The sequence below is a fragment of the Eretmochelys imbricata genome, chromosome 25 (genome assembly GCF_965152235.1).
Source record: "Eretmochelys imbricata isolate rEreImb1 chromosome 25, rEreImb1.hap1, whole genome shotgun sequence".
NCBI lineage: Eukaryota > Metazoa > Chordata > Testudines > Cheloniidae > Eretmochelys > Eretmochelys imbricata.
The window spans coordinates 15,368,696-15,392,950 of record NC_135596.1 but is presented as its reverse complement, the minus strand read 5'-3'; the positions used below and the strand labels follow the sequence as shown (position 1 = coordinate 15,392,950).

Below are 24,255 nucleotides of genomic sequence, written 5' to 3'. Positions count from 1 at the left end.
GCCCCCGCCCCGCCCCGGTCGCCCTAGCCCAGCCCCCTGATTGCACCCCCCTCCCCGCAGGACCTCCGCACCAGCCCCCTCCCGCCTTGCCCGAACCGGCAGCTGCGGGCTCTCCGGGCTCGCCCACCGCGCTCCGGCCGGGGCAAGCTCCGCCGGCAGCGGGGAAGCCATTTCCCCGGCAGCCGAATCGGTCGCCTCCGTCAAAAGCAAGATCAAGGCACCCGCGGCAGTACTAGTTCCCAACACGTGCCGGGGGAGAAGCCTGAAGGTTCCTCCGTCTCGCTCCGACCCGCCTCCTACCATTGTCCTTAACCCTAACAAACCCCCCCGGCGGCGGAGTACAGCTAAATTGGTTAGTCTCTAAGGTCCCACAAATACTCCTTTTCTTTCCAAGAACTTGAATCACTTCATGAGTTACAGCGTCCCAGCAAACAAGTTGCCCTAAGGGCAAGGAGGAATATTTGCAAAATTAACCCCAAGGAGCATCAAAAATGAGGTTAACATTTCAGATTCACTTTTTTTTTTTTTTTGGGCTTGCTGGCTGCAACTCCCACATTTAGGGCACCTGCGGGTTTCAAAAGTGTTTCAGCTACAATTTTTGCTTTTAGTCAGCACTTTTAAATTGGTGACACTATCAAATTGATCAGTGCTAAAGCACCGTAGGGAGGGGAAGTAGGTAACATGCTACACCCACTGTTTCATGTTCTCTATGTATATAAATCTCCCCACTGTGTTTTCCACTGAATGCATCCGATGAAGTGAGCTGTAGCTCACAAAAGCTTATGCTCAAATAAATTGGTTAGTCTCTAAGGTGCCACAAGTCCTCCTTTTCTTTTTACATTTAACTAAGTGGAGCTTTGCTTGAGGGAGTGTGAATTTTTTTTCATAATTCTTTAAAATACCCTTTTTTCCTCCTTCATGCCCAGTTGCTGTACCCATTCTGTAGGAAAGAAAACTAGAAAAGCACAGGGGAATTATACTAAGAAACAAACAAACAAAAATGGGACAGCAAATTAGACTGTCAACATGCTTTGTACAATATTTTTTAGTACTCATGGAAAGCAACTAAAATACAAATGTGATGAAATAAACTTTTATCCATTCCAACTTCATCTCAGAAGAACCACTGGATGGAAAACCTACTTTAATAGCTGTTTGCAGTGTGGTTGTACCTATGCTGGCCCCCGGCTACAAGAGAGACAAGGTAGATGAGGTAGTATCTTGTATTTGGACCAACTTCTGAGAGAGACAAGCTTTTGAGCTACACAGCGCTCCTCTTCCAGTGATAAATCCAAATACCTTCAAAGGTTCAGTCAACTAAAAGTGTACATTTTCTCCCACTTGAAATATAACAGAGTAACTCAGGAGTCCCTCAGGAGAAACTAACACCATTGCACTTATGTGAGCTGTAGCTCACGAAAGCTTATGCCCAAATAAATTTGTTGGTCTCTAAGGTGCCACAAGTCCTCCTTTTCTTTTTGCAGATACAGACTAACACGGCTGCTACTCTGAAACCTGTATTTACCAAAGTTTCCCTAAAAATGTGCTGTATTAGAACCCTAGGAAAATCAATTACAGATAAGAGACCTATTAGTCATCCACTCCACTGACTTAATAATGTAGGCTTTTTTCTCCCCTGCACTACATTTTCTAGTGTTTTGGCTCTTCCAGTTAAGTGCTTTAGGGGATGGTATTTTCCCACTCACTTCTTGCAAGATATTATTCAAGTAAAGTAGACCAAGTGGAAAAAGTTTTCCCTAGTATTTAGCACATTTCCTTTTCAGTTTTATCCCATCTCAGGTTATACACCTGAAATAGTTTCTCTTCCTTGATATTTACCCCATTCACATTTTTGTAGATTACAGAAATACATATAAATGGTTTGTGCATAGGTTATGCATTTAGATACTCCTGGTCAGCCAGACCTAATATGTGGCAGAACGGGACAGAACACAGGTGCAATCTGTATTTGATATGGGGGGGGGGAGGGGATTTTGCAAGTTTGAGTTGACCATGCATTACCAGTAAGGAGGAAAAAGCTATGTAAATAACCTAGCTTTTGATCAGACTTAACATCATAGCAGGTGGCTCCTGTTTTCCACTGATTATACTGTGATTTGACTATGTAGCCTTGATAAAAGTCAGAACATTTTTAACATAGATTATGTTCCTAATGCTATATATTGAAAAATGATTTTATTTGCTGAAATAACAGGTCCTACAATTCCTTTAAATGGGGAATGCTAGATGATTCCAACTGTCTAAGATGTTTCCACCCTAAGCTTCTGTCTGCTTGCATGTTTAAACCTGCCTCTGGAAATTTCCACTTCATGCATCCGACGAGGTAGGTACTCACCCATGAAAGCTTATGCTTCAATACATCTGTTAGTCTATAAGGTACCACAGGACTCTTTGCCACTTTTGTCTGTGCTGGTGTTTTTAAAACTAGGACATGTAGGCAAAGTGACAAATGATTTGCATGCATCTTTTTATTAATACTCGAAGAGATAGTAGCTGGATAATGCTTCCCTTAGCTATCAGCCCTTCAGAGTTAAGGCTTCTGCTCATGCAGTAGTTCAAGGGCAAAACTGCAATCTTTTAAATACATTCTTCTGGCACAAAGCTTAACAGAACACATTAGATGTCAATGCTTTTTAAACAGCAACGACTTTACTGCCCAAAGCGAATGCAAACATTTTCCACACCTGCCCTCATTTGGCAGTTTACCCAAACAAGGTTCACAAAAGCTATTTATTTCAAAAGTAATCTCTTTATGTTGTCCTTAAATGTATTCTCATTTAAAGTGGACTATTGCTTAACCCTGCAATCTGGCTGTGACTCACCAGCCACAGCCACGAGATATGGTGAATGAGGAGGATAGTACAGAATCTTCATGCATGCATTTTAAAATAATTTTCATCTTATATCTAAGAATGTATTTTTATGCATCAAAGTTTATTATATTTAGAAAGGGTCCAGACTTATTTTGGGCAAAATGAACTACAACTAACTTTAGCCAGAGCAGAACAGAACATCAATACAAATAAAAACAGTGTGCTGTATTTAAGAAGCTTAATATTTCTGCATTTTTAAATGTTTATATATTAAAGAAGCTATAGATTTTTGTAAATTTTATAAACAGGAAGAAAAAATATTATTGGTATTACATACCACTTAAGATATGCAAGCAACAGAATAAGAACAGTTGTATTAGTCCAACACATCTGTTTCAAATAACAGTGCATTATTTGCACAGGAGATTCGTCTGCTCCATCAGGGCACTTTTCAAGCAAACAAATGAGGAATCTCCCCTTCCCTGAATCTACACTTAGTACTCCTCACCTCCATGCAGCTACCAGGTGCTGTCAGTACAGAAGCAAGGGACAGCTCTTATACTGGGTTTATATTTCTTTCCCAAATTAACAAACACTGAATAGGCTTTACTTCTCTAATGACTCGTGTACAGCAACTGTTACTGATAAAATGTTTCACTTTGCTGTGGCTCCCCCCTTCCCTCCCAATGGTCAGATTTTATTTTTTTTTTATATATAAAGCTATTTTTGCTTGTTGTTTGAAACAGCTCAATGTACCAGTGATAATCATAGAGATAAGGTTTGGCTCCTGGGATGTAGGAGCCTGGAACGTAACTCTCACATTCTGGCTGGTACAAACTGGTATTGGCATTCAAGACAGAGGTAACACCATGGTGCCTTGTTTAATGCACTGGAACCCTAGGAAAATCAAGTAGCTCTGAAATAATCCAAAAAGCAACCCTGTAAATGGATGATTTCGTAGTTATATAACACTATATAATCCCAATTTCATGTATCAGTGCCAAAGAAGTGGTCATATTTCCTACACCACAAGCAAAACATCATTGAAACCAGAAGGAAACTGTTTACCTCTACATTTATTGCAGATTTTAAAAAGATTAACAATGCTAACATATTTATTTGTACTAAAAAGAAACTTCAGTTATCCAATAATATAAGCATTTATTACTAGCTTAGCACTACTGCCAATTTGCACAGAACAAAAACTAGCAAATTGCTCTACAAGATCATCAAACAGTAAAAACAACCAAAAGACAGCAGACACACCACTGAAGTTAGTTAAAATGTTCACTGATGCTTGTAGTCTTCATGGAAGAGAGCCTGGAAACTAAAATAACAGAAAAGAAACTAGTAAACAAGGCAATGTATCTGCACAATGTTTCACATATGTACCTGTATTTAAATTTTCAAATCAGAGCTGCCTGCAAAAGCAGGTTAAAATAAAGGGGGGAGGGGAATTCCTTCTGCAAAAGGAGAGTAAGGTCATCTCTTGGTAAAACAAGATAAAAGTGGTTCACAGAAACCCACTTGAGAGCAACACTGGAATCTTAGCACCAGCGCTGCTCTGCTGATATCTTGTCCAAAATTAAAGTTTGGCACAAGAAAGACTGACCATACTACAGTTATCCAGGGCAGCAGATTGAGATTCCCTTAGGAACTACTGTTCACATTCATTTTCAAGAGTGCATAATACTCAAGGAAATTGCTCTAAATTGAGTTGAAATCAGCAGAAAATGTACCATTTTCCAATCTGGATACTGAATTTTTCCAGACTGGATAAGTAGGTGTTCAGCAAATGTACCCCAAAAGGTACTGTGCCCAATCTGTTTAAACCAGAACAGCTCAGAATGGTGATCAGGGTCGAGGGGGCTGAGAAAATCCATCCCAACATAGTGTGAAGCCACACACTGATTTGTGTCTTTTTCTGCAAATAGCACAGCATGTAGTCAAGAGATTTTCTTCCAAAATGTAAATGTGAAAGAAGAGGTGAACTGGAAGCATGTGGGAAAATAAAACAAAATAAAATAATTGTAAAACAGCAACAATGGCAGCTTCATCAATGAAACTAAAAGGAAAGTTAAACCCATATTAGTGGGTATGAGAAATAATTCTGGGTCCAACACTATTGGTTCCAGAGCATCATTCTACAACAGACCATGAATGGTGGAACTCCTCTTTAAAAAAAAAAAAAGACGAAAAAAAAGACTCCGTTTTTGCATTCAAAACAATGTCCAATTAAGCATGGGAAAGGGAAAAAGTGCAGTGGAAAACATCTCCAAATAGGGACCTATCAGGTAAGTGTAATACTGCCAAATATTGTACCAGCTGAACTTAAAGGCAGCCTTTCTCCAACATGATTGTGCTGTTTATGCTTCTAAACATTTCCAAGCAAAGCCTATGGGATAAATCTTTGTAGTATCACCAAATATCTTGAATAAAGTATGATGAATCAGGCAAGCTTTGAGAAAATACATTTGTATTTATGGTCCTGAATGCTCTAACTTCTTGTAATGTAGAGGTGGAGAAGCATGACGTTCATGGAAAAATTTAACTGTACCAACATGAAAATCATTTCTATATCTGCTATTTACTGTTTTTAGCAGCCATGTGCTTTCAAGCTATTAAAATTGAGTGACCCGAAAAGTTACACTGTGGCATGATATCGTAGCTTATTGCTTACACACACACACACACACACACACACACACACACAGGAAAGAGAAATCTTGCTTTCATAAACTAAGTAAACTGATTTTACAGGAATGGAAAGGTTTTGGTGCTAAAGAATGAAAATTAAGATACTCCCTCCATTTCAATTGGCAAGTTTATTTATTTTTATAAGGAGGAGATGACTGTTCTCTGCCCAATAGGCACATGTGAGTTGATAACTAGAGATCAAGTTTTCTTGCATATTCATCCTTTAGGAATGCCAGACACTGCTGCTTTACTGTAACGTACTTGTATTGACTGTACCGTAAGCTGTCTGCATTACAAGCAGCATGGTGCCAGATGAAATCATTAACAAGCCTGCACGCTCTGAGTAAGCCAAACATACATCAGATCAAGACAAATTCTCTTTCAAGAGGAAGTAATCTGCCATTGTCACATAAAAAAAGTGAAGGCTCAACTATTTTTAGAAGTGTAACGATGGAGAAAAAGAAGCAGGCTAAAAAGTGCAACTGATATTATTAAATTGTCACTTCAAGCAATCCAATCATGGATTCTTTACTGACATGCAAACCTGGTGAAAGACGAAATGATCAACTAGACCTTGAACATTTGTCTCCAATACTACTGCTAAGTTTGCCATCATTTCTTCGGAACTGCTTCACCAAGAATGCATTTTTTTTGTTATTGAAGCACAGAGTATACTACTGGAGACTCATCTTTGATTTAATTAAAGAGAGAACAATGGAATACAAAGTTCTTTAACAATTTCAGGTTTTGTTTCATTTTCCTGGAGTCTTGCAGTCAAAGAACTTCTGAAGAGCAATATTCAATAGAATTAGAAATAAGCTGACTCCCTAAAGTGATGCTCTGATTACAAAACAGATCTTCGGCTTCCAGATCTTCTATATTTGACTTCCAATACTATTTTAAAACATAGTTCCAATCTTCTGCAGAACCCAAGTTACACCTTGTTCGCAGATTTATTTCTTTGAGAGGAAGAAACTATACAAGATTTTATTGAGCAAGACCTGCAAATTCACATAAAAACAAGTACACTTGAAATTGGTACTGCTTGCTTGTTACAGTGAAAATATGAGCAGCTGAAATTTTTGTTAGGCAGTACAGTTGGGTGTTCTTATATGGATTCATTATGTTAGTCCTACAAAGGTAGGCATGGATTCCTACATGCCTGCATGCTTATTTTAAAAGGTTTTGTTCTTAAATTGTTCTATGAATGGAAAAAAATATCAAGAACTGCTTTGTCCAGATCATACCAGCAGTTCAAAAGATGCAGCCATTCAAAAAAAGCTTAGTAAAATAAAGCAACATCTGGTACTGAGGAAAACCGTCTCTCAAAGAGATCTGAATTTGAAAATCTTCTCAGCCTGAGAAAGGAGCAGATTGGTTTTCCAGCTTATATTTTTTGTGCTGCTTACATTGTTTGGAGCAAACCATCTTGTCACATAGTAGGCATTCTTGGCCAAAGAGAAAGGTAAACAGGCACGTCTGAGAGCAAATCAGTTGTTTCTTCCTCAGAAGATGACATCCAAGTTGTCAGCTTGCACATCTAAGTACAAGGCTAACTTTAATCTTGGAAAATGTTTTTGGTACATTAGTATTCAAGTTCACTGCCACAGCACAAAGTGTTCTTCATACTGGCAGCATGCCGAAAACCTTTCACACAGCAGCTTTTGCATGTCCACGTTTTCTAGCAAACGAGTCTCTTGCGTCAAACCTAGAAAGTAAGATGTTGGGTAATTCAGCAGTCCAAAGTAGTTCTGGATTTTCATGAAATAATAAAAACCCAGATGCATTTGTGGAAACACAGTAACATTTTCACTTCTGTTCAAAGGAAGGCTTTTTAACTGCAGTATTTTAATGTTTGCAGGAATTCAAAAACCAGACTTGTCCATTGCACATACCTATTTACTTGCTCTTTTCTGCCTGTACATTTGTATCATTCTTTGACGGAAAACATCAAATGTATCTTCTTTATTTTCTTCCCCTGCAGCACCCAAGCCCTCCCCTGCAGAGGTAGTACCCCTAGGGAGTAAAATGGATAATTAGCACAATTTGATTCAAACACATTATTTGACAAAGTGCAGAAAAGATGTAAAATAACAATAGTTTCAAAGGGAGACAGTTACAGAGTAAGGATCCAATTCAGTTTCCTCTGTGTCCCTTAATATGCCAGGCCAACTATGTATAGCTTTTCCTCCCCGCAGACAGAAACAGAAAAAAGCCAAGGCCATGTGATATTGCTGAGTAAATGGAAATATAGGTAGTTATCTAGATCAATTTCACATAAACTCCTCTGGGTTGATCACCTGGTTCGTGACACACATGGTCCCTATTCAAAATGATGGCACCCCAAAGTATCATTGTTTTTGAAGTTCAAAATGGCACAGAAACCACAGATCTCTTGGGAACAAAGCCCCCTGCCTTTATGTTGGAGAAAAAACAATTAGAGGGCAAGTTATCAGCCGTGAACACAACCACAGGGTCTGGTGAGCTATAACTGGGCTTGCTGTGCCCTAAGTGGAAACTCAGACACCATAAGTGGCATCAAGAAAGAAACCATCCTCATTATCTGATTTTTGTAACTATATAGCCGTGGCCACATAAGCCAAGTAGATGATCATATAGCCTTGGAATATTTGCACAATCTTAACAGAAGATTGAGCCTTTGCAGTCCGCAGGGATTTCTGTGGCTGCAACCAAGTCCCAGGAAAATGTTTTTTCCTTGCAATTCCTCAGTATTAGAATCTGCCTTGGGAGCTGCAAGATCAAGTTAAAAACTCTGTAGGAAGAGCATAAAACCACCTAACAATTCTGTGGCTTCCTGGTAGGATAGGCCACTGTCCAAAATGTGCCTTTCTCCACATGCCCCACAGAAATATGCCATTCCCATCCTAGTTCACCAAGTCACCACTCCCACTGCATTAAAAATCTTCCCAAAGATATTTCTGTGATACCCAAAATAGGGAACAAATCAATGTGTCGGTAACATGTCATAGCTTAATCATTCCTCTGGACCTCCCAATGCATTCCTTCGGTTTCATCTTTTAGGTTGTCAGTACTTCAGGGCAGGGACTGTCTTCATTTTCTGTCTTGTACAGTGCCAACCATTGGTGCTTAGGTAATAATGGATTTGTGAACCAGGAAGACTTTATTGTAGATATGATAAGAAGTAGAGTCCCCCTTCTGGGATAACTTTCCGGGAAAGTGACTGATCAGAGAAGTTCAAGATTAGACTGGTTATAAGAGTGATCATCTGAAGCCATACTACCTTCAGATTTTCCTTCCCTTAGTTCAATCTCAGGATTGGCCAGTTCCACAGCTGTGACAAATCACTTCTCTGAAATGGAGATAGGAACACAAGTCCACTAGGGGCTTCCCAAAACTGAACTTTCTGTAACTACTGGCTCCAGCAGGGGGCATCATGTTCCCCATCTCTTATCTCTGCTATGGAAGAAGGAAGAGAAACCCAAGAGGAGAAAGGGGATGTTATTCTCAACATTTCAAAGACTAGCCATTATCTTTTCCCTATCACAGGCAGGCCTCAAGGTTCTGTTCCATCTCCACATACAAGAAGATTGACATGTCTGTGTGCATCAATCCTGGAGGCAAATGCTCTTGTTGCTGTAACACAGCGATCAAAGGCTACGCTAACGTTACATTGGACTGTCTCTAAACCCTCACCCATATTACTTCTGTCCATTTCTCTTTGATGAGACAAAATTACCCAAACTGTGGGCCTTCTAACCACATCTCAACTAGTACTTGTCCACAGAAGAGTTGATGGTTTCTAAAGCATGCAGCATTTCCAAAGAGAGGGCCATGGATCACCTTGAACAGATGAAAAGCTGCACCAGACAGCAATTAAGGTCACTACAGTGATACACAAAAAGGTAAATTGCACAGGACAGCCTCACTCACATTAAGATAATCTCAGATTTGGGCCTGAGACATGCCTCCGGAGAGAAAGGAAAGAGCACTGGAGACCATTAAAGAATGCAGTGCTTTGGAGTTATCTAAAGACATAGCTGCAACTCCCTCTGTACATTAGACCAAAAACGACAACACAATTTTCCTGAGAGCTGTGTACAAGGAGTACGTACACAAACAGTTCTCACTTGTCTGCTATGGGCAAGTGCCTTTCCATAAGTGACAGAGCAGCTAACTTTAGTTGAAAAAACAAAAACCAACAGCATATTTTCATACCTAAAACACTTCCCTTTAGAGAGGATCTAAACCTTCTTCAGAACCTGGTAGGTTCACAGCTGGATTGACCAAACAGGCTTTAACACTCAACTATTAATTGCGTGCTGAGGAAACCAAGGGGCTGCATGTGCTCTTGGCTTCTCCAAGTCTGTTGGGATGAGAAGTTCTGGGAGCTAAGGATCCAATATCTTGGTAGAGAGTAGAAAGCTATAGACCAGATGGGGTACTTTCCCATAGGGCATTCCCTTCTGAAGGAAGGAGGTGGGAGACTAAGGTGGTAGGCCACCTAACCACAGGGTGTCCCAGAAGTACAAAGAAACACACACTTGGCTAAAAGACACCCAACTACATTAACTAATTATGTTGAAGAGAAAGATGGGAAAAAATTTACCTAAGAAAATAAAGAGTAAACCAACAAAATATTCAGCCAGCCAGAGTTTTTCCCATATAGTTGGTGGAGTGAAATCACAAGTTCTTTTGTGCTCTTTGTTTCTATCTGCAGCTTGGAAGAACTATAACCTACTATCTGGGTTGGAAGAGGACATTGGAGAAGACATCCTTAAAACTTAGAAAAGATTGTGAAATGCATACATTATTATTTTAAGAGAAAAGTATGCTTACCTTCTAGGAGATGCACTTACCTCTTTGCAGGATGCAGTGGAAAGAATCTTATGTTTACAGTGGAGACGGTGTATTACCTTAACACATAAGCACTGTGTGTGGAACTCCTGTGAACTCTACTTATATGTTACAATGGACACATCACTGCAATATCCAGGCACCAACTGGAATTCTGCATGCAGACAGCTTGCAAGGTAAAACCTATTTGTTTTCCTTCTAACGGAGCAGGGCACCCCTATGTTATTACAAGGCTTCCACACACAGCAGGGTGCTCTCCAGAGTTTAGGTGGTGTAAATACAGCGCCTCAGGAAGCATTTCCTCCCAGCCTTCAGCAATGTCCATTCAGATGGCAGGAAACAGCCTCCCCTTAGAACACCAACTTCCACCCAATCTGATTAGTAGAGACATGAGGCCTCCAGTCTCAACTCTGATCAGCCTAAGGAGCAGACCAAGAGTGGGAATAATACACAGGACCGATCCCCTCAGGACAGGACAGGGACCCACAATTGCTACTAGAAGCATAGTATTTTCCAAATATGTCTAATATTTTTGCAGTTTGTTCCCATTACATACACTTTCACAGGCTCTTTGATTCCTTTTCCTTGTGAACCAAGACCACGTCCTTCTTGCCAGCCCATCTTCTGAAGCATCTGGAAACCCACATTCTTAACTGTTAATTTCTTGTGTAAAAAGTCTAAGTCTTTTGGTTTCTGCAGAGAGAGAAAGCAGGGGGAGAGTTTTTGATACAAAAAAGCAGCCACCGATTTGATCTCTTCACCAGAAACCTTCTGCAAATTGAGTGTGTCCAAGTTCCTGAATGTACAGAAACAGATTTAAAAAGTATATGTTTAATTGACAGGTTTCTCCATTGGGATGGAAAATGTCTGCTGAAGAGTAATCGTTTGTGTAGCCAATTTACAGAGTAAATTGTACCTGACAAGCTACTTTTATTGTGTGTCATGGGTTTGTTTAATTACACTATCAAAAATAGGAAAGCGTTAGAGCATACTATTTTCTTTTTTAATAGCCATGTTTTCTGATAACAAAAGCAGGATGAAAAATTTGAAACATTAACCCAGTCACTATTACAAAAACTCCATTGGAACACATTTATATCAGCCTTACAAAATTATTCTGAAGAGGTAAGAGAAAGCTACCAGATTAACAAATGATTTAATTCTTCAATAAGGGCCCTAACCTGTGGGGGTGTTGAGCTTTGTCACCTTCCACTGTCTGCCCTGGGAGTGGGGGGAAGTTCGCTACTCTCAAACAGTGCCCTGTTCCTTGCAGGATCCAGGCCTAAGGTTCGGATTGCCATGAAATCAATGGCAGACATTTACAGAAACTGCAAAAGAACTATTTTCACAAGACAGTGTGTAATTTCACTCTCAGTTTCCTCACCTTCTTCTTCTTTGTAACTGGGCGGCCTCGGGGTCTGTCATAAGCAATTCTGACAGGTTCATGAACTGGGAATTAAAGCAAAGACAAAAGTCAATCACAAAGATGACCAATTTTAATATGGAAATAGCAAAATACATATTCATATACATGACTCCCATTTAATGTCTTAATCTAATACTATTACCAAGGATATTAAGGTTAGAGTGCACAAAAAACAAAGATTTTCAAAGGCACAAGTGGGACCTAGGCACTAAACTCCCATTCACTGTCAAAGGGAATCAGGCACCTAACTGCTCTTTGTACCTTTGACAATCTCCCCAAAAAGTACTATAGTCCAAGGATCAAATTCTGCAAGGACTTCATATCTGTTCAGCTCCACTGACTTTGAAAATGTTTTGGTGGAAAGCCAAGTCAAGACTGGCACATAAATCAGTTCATTGTGTCTTGTTCCCACAGCACATATGGAGTCATCTATTCATCGACCATTTTTATTTATGTGTGGTAAAGACACTCATGAAAGTAGTTAGTGAACATGTACAGCAGTCAGTTTTCAGCATAAGTATCACTCAACTGTTAGAATTTATTCTTTTAGAACACAAAAGAGATAACATGGCCACACTGTCAAATTACTTCACAAATTCCACTTAACTTTTGAGATACAAATATCAAACCAAAATACTTCCCGATTTACTGTTATGAACTTTTTACAACATGAAAGTATTAGTCTGACTTTCTAAATATGTTCATTGCCAGATTTGAGACATTGCTCAAAACTAGAAACAAGTGATGGAAATCCCCCACCAACCCACCTTTTTCTCACTTTGTTTAATCAACAGCAGAAAGGAGTGTGGGTATGCAATATCCACATATGCTCACTGTATACAAGCATTGTTGAGTCAACCTTACAACACACACAAGTTAGAAGCAAGTTTTACTATTGCACCAGAATGCAATGACTGTCCACTGGGATGTGCCAATGGCTACTAGTGAATAGACATCTGAAGTCCGTATTTTTTTAGTTCAATTTATTAAACCAAGAACCACAAATATATAGGAATTCAGGGACTCTTGCCGAGGGCCAGAAAACATCCCTGAAATGATACTTACCTTTTGGTTCCTCTATGAGGCAGACCCTCTTAGATGCAGGAATCATGCCAACTTTCAGAGATTTGCTGCTGATTCTTTTGCGAGGAAAAGGGATACCAGGAGCAGAAGCTGGCACCTGTGCTGACAAATTTGGTGTAGTACTATCGGAAGCTGAGCTTGGCTGCATTTCGCCTGTTGAAGTTTCATCTCCTGTTTTGGACCGCATCTCTTTGGATGCGATCTCCTCAGAGCCACCTGCTTCCCCCTCCTCTGCATGCTCCATTTCCACTTCTTCCAAGGTTTGGGAGATATTCTCTTCAAGTTCAGTTTCTTCCTCTTCCTCCTCATTGTCTTCCTCCTCCTCTTCCTCCTCCTCCTCTTCTAAATTATCCAAATTTCTTTCTTCAGGTTTATCACTTTCCCCAGGTGCAGCTATTTCCGAAACAGCACTAAAGTTGATGGATGGGCACAATTCGTAGACTTTCATTCGATAAAATTTGAAAGCAGAACTGTTTTGGTCTTGTAGAAACCTGGAAAACAAATTGCATTGAAAAGCACTTAAATTCAACAACAAAGAAAATTCCTATGAGTTACCATAAAATTAGACATTAAAAATTGATTTAGTAAAAAAGATTAGATGTAGTCATTACACTGGTACTTTTGTACTTTTATGAAATGCTATAGGAACTCCCAATCACATGTAAAAAAATGTCTCTTGGTCCAACTAGACAAACACAAATGACGTTACACCAACAAAAGATTTGGCCCAAAGTGGCACAACCCCACAGAAAGCAGTAGAGCCGTGCCAACTTACACCATCAGAAGATTTATCCCATTGTGTTTAAAGTCCTAAAAAGAGTTCAGAACATAAGAATGGTCATTGTTGGTCAGACCAATGGTCCATCTAGCCCAGTATCCTGTCTTCCCGTGCCAGATGCTTCAGAGGAAATGAACAGAACAGGGCAATTTATCAAGCAATCCATCCCCTTTTCTTTAGTCTCAGCTTCTGGCAGTCTGAGGTTTAGGGACCCAAAGCATGGAGCTGCGTCTCTAACCATCTTGGCTAATAGCCATTGATGGACCTAACCTCATGAACTTTTTTTTTTTCCCCCCCACAGTAATGAGTTCCACAGGTTGACTGTGCATTGTATGAAGAAGTACTTCCTTATGTTTGTTTTAAACGTATTGGCTATTAATTTCATTGGGTGACCCCCACCGGTTCTTGTGTTACGTGAAAGGGTAAACACTTCCTTATTCACTTTCTTCACATCATTCATGATCTTATAGACCTCTGTTCTATCCCCCCTTGGTCATCTCTTTTCCAAGCTGAACAGTCCCACTCTTTCTAATCTCTCCTCCTATGGAAGCTTTTCCATATCCTAATCATTTTTGTTGTCCTTCTTTGTGTCTTTTCCAATTCTAATGTTATCTTTTTTGAGATGGGTTGACCACAGCTGCAAACAGTATTCAAGGTGTGGGCGTGCCATGGATTTCTATGGTGGCATTATGATATTTATTATCTTATCATCAATCCCTTTCCTAATGGTTCCTACCATTCTGTTAGCTTTTTGGACTGCCACTGCACATTGAGCAGATGTTTTCAGATAACCATCCACAAGTACTCCAGTATCACTTTTTGAGTGCTAATAGCGAATTTAGACCCAATCACTTTGTCTGTATAGTTGGGATAATGTTTTCCAATGTGTATTACTTTGCATTTATCAACATTGAATTTCATCTGCCATTTTGTTGCCCAGTCACCCAGTTTTGTGAGATCCCTTTGTAACTCTTCACAGTCAGCTTTGGACTTAACTATCTTAATTAATTTTGTATCATCTGCAAACACTGTCACCTCACAGTTTACTCCTTTTTCCAGAACATTTATGAATATGTTGAACAGCACAAGCCCAAGTACAGATCTTTGGGGGACCCCACTATTTACCTTTCTCCACTGGGAAAGCCGACCATTTATTCCTACCCTTTGTTTCCTACCCTTTAGACAGTTACTGATCCATGAGAGGAACTTCCCTCTTATCCGTTGACTGACTACTTTGCTTAAGAGCCTTTGATGAGGGTCCTTGTCAAACGCTTTCTGAAAGTCCAAGTACACTGTACCCACTAGATCACTTGTCCACATTTGCTGACACCCTCAAAGAATTGCTTTGGGGTGCAAAATGACTGGCTGTGGATGTAAAAAAAATTACATCTCCCATATATCACAACAACTGTGCATTCTGGAGAGATATTGGCCTCCTCTCAAGCTTCAGATATTGTCTCCATTAGTGGTCAATAAGTTAAACCAGCAGTTCTCAAACTTTAGCAACCCGAGGACCCCCATTTTGATTTAAAATTTTTCATGGACCCCCCAAGCTGGCTTCTAATTTTCCCCGGGGCTGCTGGACTCCTGCTCAGCCCTAGCCCCCAATCCACCCCTCCCCCTCATCTTCCCCACCTCTTTCCGCCCCCACCCCAAAAGCGCACTCTGTGCCGGCTCCTCCCCCGCCCTCCTAGTGCCTCCTGCATGCCACGGAACAGCTATTCAGCCATGTGCAGGAGGCGCTGGGAGGGAAGAAGAGGAGTTGATCAGCGGGGCTGGCAGCCCTGGACATGACCCGCGGACCCCCTGGAGTACCTTCGTTTGAGAACCACTGAGTTCAACAAGATGGACAAATAATTTGACTTGGTAAAACAAATCCAAATCCTACATTCCTAAAAATATTTAAACATTACAATTGATAACTTCTTTAAGGACCAAAAGACAGTGATATTAAACAAAGATCTATGTAATTTAATGCTGCCAAAAGACAGATCTATATGTTAAATAGTAATTCTACATTAATAGCTTGGTGTTGTAATTTCTCTTATTAGACCATTTACACAAATGGATATATAGGTTACTCACCAAAGATCTGGGTTATCTGCACTGTTATCTATGCTGAACTGCTCAATTTCTGGTCCAACCTGAGCAACAAACTTGGCCAGCTTCTCAGCAGTTTCCATTGTTTTAGCATCCACTGCAAGTGAGAAAACAGTATGTTTGTATAGTGCCTAGAACAATGGGATCTAAAGTAACTGAAATCTCAAGACACTATGACATGGTAAATAATGATACTAAGTAGAACATTTTACTGACATCTGAACTAATGCCTTGCTCATACTACTGAGCATTAATGATCTAATTTCAGATCTTCACCTACCATCAGGAAATTGAGACAACAGTGACTGGGAATGTCCAGTTGATGCCGATAAATCCTCAGTGTCTGCCACTTCTTCCAGCGACAGAGAAACTTCTGGACTGGTGGCATGCTGTGAGGATCCAGCTGTGTCCAATGAAGAGTTCTTCTCAGACATGCTGATTTCTGATATGGAAGGTTTTGACTGAACTGAACCTTGGGTGAGCTTGTCTTGACGTTTCAGCATCGTACCAGCTGAAAGCACAGTCTGTGTTCCTATGGTTGATTTTCTCACTTTCCTGCCTCTAACTCCATGTTGTGTAAAAATTCCAAGTCTTTTTCTTTTAAAGAGCCTTTTCTTGATACTTGCTACTTTCCTCGCATACAACATCGCCCTCACTGATTCTGTTGCAGATTCTTCTGGTGTTTTCCCCTCTCTGCCTCCCTCCTTTGTAGATGATGTTAATCTTTGCATCTCTGATAACTTCAGTCTGTAATATTTGTATTCTAGACTATCCTCCTCAGACAAGAACCTACATTAGAAACAAAAAATAAATGCAGCATGTGTAAGGAAAACATATACTGAAAGCAACCTTCAATATTTCAAGAACGTCATGGTAGTTGATAGTATATAGGATGCCCTATCCCGGTAAAAACAACATGCAGGTATGGGTTTTCCTCAGATAAGCAGTAGTTCCATTCCTAAGCAGTAAGCAAAGATAAGTTGTGTCAAGCTCCAAAATCACAGATTGCTTTAAGATAGAGCTCAAGTTGCCTGTAATGAAACAGCTATACTGTAGGGCTCATTCAAAGTGACGCTATCAACTTGATTTATTAATTATTTTGAAGTTGAATAATTTAAAATAATTCCATTTTCAGAAAGAATGCTCTTTAAGGAGTACATATTGGATTAAAAAAAAAGTTTTCTTCTACTTCACTCAATGTTTATAAAAGGTATTTTCAGCAAGAAAAGAAACTGAGTGCCTGTACAGAAGCAACAGTTAATTAACTATACACAAACTATACTTCCTGGATTTAGGAAAGTACTTACGCATGAGTAGTCCCATTGACATTAGGGCTATTCACATGCTTAAAGTTAAAGTCACGTGTTTTAAGAAACTTCTAGACTCAGCACCAAAGTGCTGTCCAAACTGCAAAGTGAACAAACTGGAAAAGTATAGACAAATTTTCTCTAGCTGTAATTTGTGACTACAGAAGCCAATTCTCAAACAACCTTCAACTAGACAGTGTTGCTTTAAAATAAAATGGTATTGGTAAAGATCTGGACAAACTGACTGGATTGAAGTGATTCAAGCTCATTTTTGCTCATATGAAACATAAACCAGGATTTAAATTCAGGTCTTTTCTAACCTTCTGTAATTTAGACCCTAACCCTGCAGCGAGCTCCCTGCAAGCACATCCCTATGCCTGTCTGGAGTCATGGGGGCACAAGGATCTGCTCACATTGAGGTCAATGCTGGATCAGGTCCTCAGCCCTCTTCATCTATAAAAAGAATATTCATGTTAAATTACTGAAATTAAATCAACTTCATATAATAGCATTTTAACCTGGACCAACAAGCTTTAACAGAGCATTACAAAACTTTTCAATTTCAGTTTAATGCAAGTTGCAACTTAAATTTCACACCCAAATCACTGAAAAAAATTAAGACTATACCATGCTTATGCAATTATGTGTCTCAAGTTCTGTTTTCAAACACTGAGTATGGGACTAAATACATAATTCATACAAACATGCATTAATTATACCTAAATGTCTTATGGCTTTCTAGTCAAATTGTTTTTGCCCTCCTGCATGTGGACTGACAGGTCAAAAGGAGTCTAGTCTACTAGACAAGGCAGGTGACTAAGAATTAGGACTTCTGGGCAGATATCACTTACTTTCCAAGTATGTTAAAAAGCTTAATTAGCACTTATAAAGTGTTTTTAGCTATTCAGATGAAATATCCACTATGGGCTTGATTTTAAATCCATTGAAATCAATGGCAAAGTTGCCACTGACTTCAATGGAGTAGGATCAGACACTAAACAGGGCAAAGTAGTATTATGCTACAGTAGAACCTCAGAGTTAAGAACACCAGAGTTACAAACTGACCAGTCAACCACACACCTCATTTGGAACTGGAAGTACACAATCAGGAAGCAACAGGGACAAAGAAAAAACAACCACCAAATACAGCACAATACCGTGTTAAATGTAAACTACTAAAAAAAATGGCGGGGGGAGAAAGCATAGTAAAGTTTTCTTCTGCATAGTAAAGTTTCAAAGCTGTATTAAGTCAATGTTGAGTTGTAAACTTTTGAAAAAACCACCACAATGTTTTGTTCAGAATTGTGAACATTTCAGAGTTACAAGCAACCTCCATTCCTGAGGTGCTCTGAACATTTCAGAGTTACAAGCAACCTCCATCCTCTGAGGTTCTACTGTATATTTAGAACTAATTTCACCAAAATACCTACCAATATTCAGGGCAGCTCTTCTGAGCAGTTCTCTCTTTTGCTGACAAAGTACCTGTAACAATACTGTTCACTAGCTTTTCAATCGTCTCTACAACTCTCCGATCAGCTCGCTGTGGAACTGTAACAACAAAGAAGCATGGTCATTGTATTATTCTTGTCAATAGCATGTAAAGATGTCCAACCAGGTTTACAGCAATATTCCAGGAGTAAGCCAGGTATTCTTAACATACTACAGGCCCATTCTCAGTAGACTGACATTTTAGGTGTAATCAGCATAATAAAAGGGGGAAGTGATCATGTAATAATTAAAAAATGTAGGGTTGGGAGATACATGCTGGGATCATATTAATTATACTAGTTTTATAGCATGACAATTACTAGTGTTAAGTCTAGTGTCAATTCTCAGTCAAATAATGGAGGAAATACTGAGGAAAGAGTCATCACACATCCATGATGATGGAATCAACAGCAACTGGCATTGTAAAGAACAAATCTTTCAGAACTAATAAGATAAAATTATCTTAACAGGAAAGCTATTGTTTGCAATATAATCAAATTTTAGAACATCATTTGATAGAAAACATCTCAGAATCTCACTCAAAATTATTTCAAGTTTGCTTGGATAGGAAGTGTCACATGAACTGATATTTGGCTGAATAACTAGAGCCCTGCAAATCTGCGTCTATCTGCTTTATATCCATGAACCATTTTTGCATATTGCGGATTGGATGCAGATACAAATTTTGTATCCGGGCAGGGCTCTCTGAATAACCATAAACAAAGGGTCATGACAAACAGCAGTGTAATAAATTGGTGAGAAGCGTCTACTGGGATACTGCAGGGATTGGTGTGAGGTCTCATTTTATTTAGAGGTATCTGGTCCAACTTGAAACTTAAGTCAAAAAAAAAAAAAAGGCAAAAGTAGCTTCAGCTACTATATTTACCTCTGTCTGCCTCTCAATATCTGTCGTTTTAGTTACATTTTCCTGTCTTTTAAAATATTAGCAAAAAAGATGCAAGTAGAATTAATGAGAATACATTAAGGGAAAATTAAGGCTAAAAACAAATGAGGAAAAACTTTGAGGATGTATCTCTTAGGTCTGAAACAGTGTCATTATGAGAAGCAGTGTGGATTAAGGGACTGAGATGAGGCTGGAGCCATGACCCTGCAAAATCTAATCACGGATCTGTCGCTGACCACCTACATAGTCTGGGCAAATTAACTCATATACAAAGTGAAAATTACTTCATCAAAAGGGTGTTGTGAAGACTAGTTATATTTGAATACTACTATGAAAATGTGAAATGCAAGTTATTTGTCACTCAAGGCACCAATGAGTGTATTATAGAGAATAGTCTTGCACTGGAGAGGGATTGACTACATGGTCTAGTAGGCCTTTTCATCTCTAAATTCTATGATTATATGGAAAAAATCTCAAATATGTATTAGAAAGATATTTTATGGCATTTTACTTACTCTTCATTTTAGGTCTTGTATCAGGAGCAGTTTTTTTAAGCTGTATTGTGGACTCAGGTTCTATTTTTTTCATCTGAATTGGATAACCACTTTTCTCAAGCCAAGCTTTCAAGTTCTCTATGTACTCTCTTCCAAATAATGTTGAATCATCAAAATTTGGGAATGATGTTGGTGCTGGAGCCATTTCCTGAAGACCAACAGCTTCAAGTATTTTCTCTTGCCTGAAAGCAGAAGCTAATGCAAAGGTTTGGCCCAGAAGTGCCAAGGACTTACGACACAGAGAAATGGTGGTCTCAAAAGCACCTGCCATTTCTCCAGAATTACTGAAACCACTTGTCTTGATGCTTAATTCATAGGCATTACAGGCCATAAGAAGAGGTGTGACACTCTTTAGAAGACGATCTTGGAGTCTCATCATGTACTTATCAAAAGGCTTTATTATTTCAAAGAAGCAGTTCTTAGTCTTCATGGCACCCTTGTCCAACAACATATTTAAGAACTCATTGTCTACTTTGGGAGTCTTCAAAGCAGCATGTTGTAAATTTTTGATGGTAAAGAAACAATAATCTCTGTGTTCTGGCTTTAGTGAGCATTTGAATGAAGCAAGCATTTTTGCACATGTTTCTGTCTCCAGCTCGAAGAGAGCCCCAAACAGTTGTTGAAATTCTGCATCATTTTTTATTGTGTGAAATCCAGCCCATTTTATTATTTCTATTCCAAAGGTTGAGAATATGTCAGACTTGTCCACAAGATCAAAATTAAGATGTCTGAGAACATGCTCAGACTTACGAATTCGGATGACAGGCCTTTGCGTTGTCAAAGTTGATCTCTGATTAGGTCGTAGGATTAGCTTCTGATTAAGGCGCTGGGCAATTGCAGACCTCTGGTTAGCTTGTTCTGTAGTTTCTGACATCTGATCAGGTTGCAGAGTTGACTTCTGATTAGTCACTGGTAGTGTTTTTTTGGTGTTCCATTTCTTTAGAGGAGTTTTGATATCTCCTTTAAATACTTTATTTTTAATCAGGCCTCTTGTAATATGTTTTCCTCGCAGAATCCTTCCTCTACTCATGTTGCCTCTGCGTACTGGCGGTCTGAACTCGCTCTCAGATTGAAGTCCGTATTCCAGGTCATAATCCTGACTCTCTATGTTCCCATACTCCTCTTCCACAAGTCCTGGTGACCTAAAATCACCCAAGAGCTCAGAAGAGCCAAAGTCAGTGTCATGCAATCTAGAGGATTCCCGAGGGTGAGGGCGGCCATAGTCCCGGTCCCGAGAGCCAGGGCGGCCATAGTCCCGGTCCCGAGAGCCAGGGCGGCCATAGTCCCGGTCCCGAGAGCCAGGGCGGCCATAGTCCCGGTCCCGAGAGCCAGGGCGGCCATAGTCCCGGTCCCGAGAGCCAGGGCGGCCATAGTGATCATGGTAGTAGTTATCTTTCCTTATGAGAGGGCTACTAGATCTATAAGAAGGCCCTGGATAGTCCTCTCTAGCATCTCCTCTCCAATCGTCATGAGAGGAGGGACCATCATGTGAATATCTTCCATCATCATGAAAACTGTCTTCATACCTGGGTCTTGAAACCGATCTTGAATGAGCTGCAAGGAATAGTTTAAAAGAAGAAATGAGTACAACATAAAATGTGTTAATGTACTAGGAGGTCAAGCACATTTAGAAATCTGAGCAACCAGCACTCCTAAACATCCCCTCGAATTAGAGCCCAAGTCCAATTCTCTGAAATATTTCTCTCCTTTCTTGTACTTTCCACCTTGTAACAGAAAAGCAATAAACGTTGAAAAAAAGTCTGGGTTTTCGCATGAGAAATAATTACTTAAAATGTCTGATTCATAGATTCATAAATTTCAAGGACAGGACAGACTACTGTGATCATCTAATCTGATCTCCTATATAACACAGGGCCTAAGACATTCCCCAAAATAATTCCTAGACCATATCTTTTAGAAAAACATCCAATCTTGATTTAAAAACATGTCAGTGATGGAGAATCCACCACGATGCGGGTAAGTTGTTCCAATGGTTAATTATTCGCACTGTTAAAAATGTATTTATTTCTAGTCTGAATTGATCTCATTTCAACTTCCAGCCATTAGACCATGTTAGACCTCTCTCTGTTACACTGAGGATCACATTACTAAATATTTGTTCCCTGTGTAGATACTCAAACTGTAATCAAGTCACCCCTTATCTTTCTTTGTTAAGGTCAACAGACTGAGCTCCTTGGGTCTATCACTATAAAGCATGTCAGCCACGCCTCTTTGCCCTTACACAAAAAAACACAGGGAAAAGCTATATTAATGCAAATTTATAGTAGAAAATTTAAAGATATAAAAAAATTATGATCTGTACAGCAAGTGTCATAATCCACAGGTGAGGCAAACTGCGAGTTGATTTGGGCCTTACCTTTAAAATGATGGATTGTCTCTTCTATAGCATCATTTCGGTCCATCCGATACCTTTTAACTTTATCTTGCACCACAGCATCAAAAGTCTCCCGCGTAATTCGTCTTGAGGCCATTTTTACTCTGTAGCAAGAAAAATGCTCAATCTCTGACGGAAATACATTCACAGCTTGCAAATGGACTTTCTTTGTACAAGGGAGAGCGAGCTGCCTCTTGTAAAGGCAGGGTTAAGCCAGATGCATTTACAGTGCCACAGAAGAGTGGCATGTTCCATTGTGGGAGTGGCTGGGCAGCATTTTCATAAGAACAGTGTGTGTTTCTCTTCCCCTTGGGCACAAAAATATCCCCACTGGCCTATCAGAGCGTGAGGCCCCAACACAGGAAGGGAATTAAATACAGACTAAACTGCTAGCCTGGAGGAAAGTGATAAGTGCCTCCAAAGCTGCCCTGGGTGGCTTCCCACCGATCACTCCACGACTCCTTGAGGCTGCCCCGGTCCCCGCCAAGCGCCGCCGGCCAGGCTGAGGCCTCCAGCCACCACTCTCGCGGGGCAGAGGGAGGAGCGCTGGTCACGCATCTCTAAAGGGGGATTTCCTAAATCCCGCCTCGGACTGCCCCCCTCCCCCAGCCCCAGGTCTCTCCACCGCGAGCCCCACCCTCACCTCGCCCCGCTTTGGCAGGCAGGGTGCACCCAGCCTCCCGCTCGCGCTCGGTGCGGTACAGTCAACTCCCAGCAGCCTCTGCGAGTCACCTGACGCAGGCCCCCGTCGCGCATGCGCCCTGCTCACACCCCCCCCCGGCCACCCTTTCCCTACGCATGCGCAGTCACTCCCCCTCCCCTGACACGAATTTCGGAGGTTGCGGGTAATTTTATTTTTTATTTAAAATTTTAAAATTTGAAACCCCAGGAAACGCCCCCCAACACGGGTAGCTGAGGTGACGGGACGGACTAAGAGCTCGCGCAGCCTCTCACCCCCGGGGCGGTGCGGACGGCGGCTCGCCGAAGCCCGGCAGCAGCGAGGTATCCACCCGCTCCGATCCGCTCGGCCAAGTTCCGACTTTTCTCCACAGGGCGCTGGGCCGGGCGGAACGGCCGCGCACCGCGCATGCGCTGGAGAGGGCGAGGCGCCCGCTGAGCACGGAAGAGAATAGGCACGCGCCCGACGGCTCTGCGCGTGCGCAATACCCATCCGTTGTGACGGTGGAAAGAACGCGCGTGAGTTTGTGGCGCAGGCGCACTGATATCCCTTTCGGACGCCTGCACGGTCCGCATCCTCCGTGCTCTTTTTGTGCAGCGTGGGATGGGGCGAGCTGGCTGCCTGCGGAAGTGGTGCGCATGCGTACTCTGAGGTTCGTGGCGCCGAGCCGAGCCGAGCGTGGTGAGGTTCTCGGCGCTGCCGGGCGGCGTATGGCGGCCGAGCTGGGTCAGTCCGGTAGCCGCGGTCTCAGAGCGTCTCTCCTTTGCTGACTGGGGTGGAACCAGCTACGGCGAGCAGCGAGGCCCAGAGGTGAGGGGGGAAGGGACTGAGATGGGCTTCACCAGGGGACCCAGGCCAGTGGTCCCCCCCCTCCATGGGGGACCCCCCCTCCCCCAGGGGGTGTCACACAAGCCCCGGCCCAGCGCCCTTTGCCTTGCGCACAGCCCTGGCCAGCCCCCCCGTGCGCCCCTCGGCTGGCTCCCGTTCTTTCTCGTCTCTCCCCATGGGCCTGGCTCCTCTCCTCCTGCTTCTCCAGCTTCCGTGCAAGCTCCCCCCCCCCGGGGCATCCTCTCCTGTGCAAGGCTGCGAGCTGCCCGTCGTTACCGACCAGCCGAGTGGCATTTTAGCCAACACCCCCTTCCCATCCACCCCAAGCTCCAGGGCCGGCTGGATG

The 24,255-nt window shown here is 41.3% G+C and overlaps 2 protein-coding genes across 6 annotated transcripts in view; one reads left to right on the top strand and one right to left on the bottom strand.

The window, feature by feature from the left end:
• Positions 1–2,934: 2,934 nt before the first annotated feature.
• SUGP2 (SURP and G-patch domain containing 2) lies at positions 2,935–23,487 on the bottom strand. Of its 3 annotated transcripts, none has more exons than XM_077841802.1 (11): positions 23,046–23,141; positions 22,385–22,506; positions 19,969–21,561; positions 18,492–18,609; positions 16,035–16,543; positions 15,740–15,851; positions 12,859–13,367; positions 11,752–11,816; positions 10,924–11,060; positions 7,427–7,547; positions 2,935–7,239 (listed from the first exon to the last, which is right to left on the bottom strand). In XM_077841802.1, the coding sequence occupies exons 2-10, from the start codon at positions 22,497–22,499 to the stop codon at positions 7,427–7,429; spliced, it is 3,279 nt and encodes a 1,092-aa protein (XP_077697928.1). In that variant the 5' UTR covers positions 22,500–22,506; positions 23,046–23,141; the 3' UTR covers positions 2,935–7,239. The 3 variants fall into 3 exon arrangements, with proteins under 3 accessions (XP_077697928.1, XP_077697929.1, XP_077697930.1); XM_077841803.1 differs by having other exon boundaries at positions 2,935–4,161; XM_077841804.1 differs by lacking the exon at positions 23,046–23,141 and adding an exon at positions 23,357–23,487 and having other exon boundaries at positions 2,935–7,547.
• Positions 23,193–24,255, top strand: part of ARMC6 (armadillo repeat containing 6) — a 13,183-nt gene continuing 12,120 nt past the window's right edge. The window contains exon 1 of one of the 3 annotated variants that reach the window (XM_077841812.1): positions 23,193–23,247. The gene's annotated coding sequence lies outside the window, so the exon portion shown is untranslated. Of the gene's footprint in view, positions 23,248–23,267; positions 23,405–23,680; positions 23,892–24,255 lie in introns of those variants that run through there. The other 2 variants (XM_077841811.1, XM_077841810.1) reach the window with 2 other exon arrangements.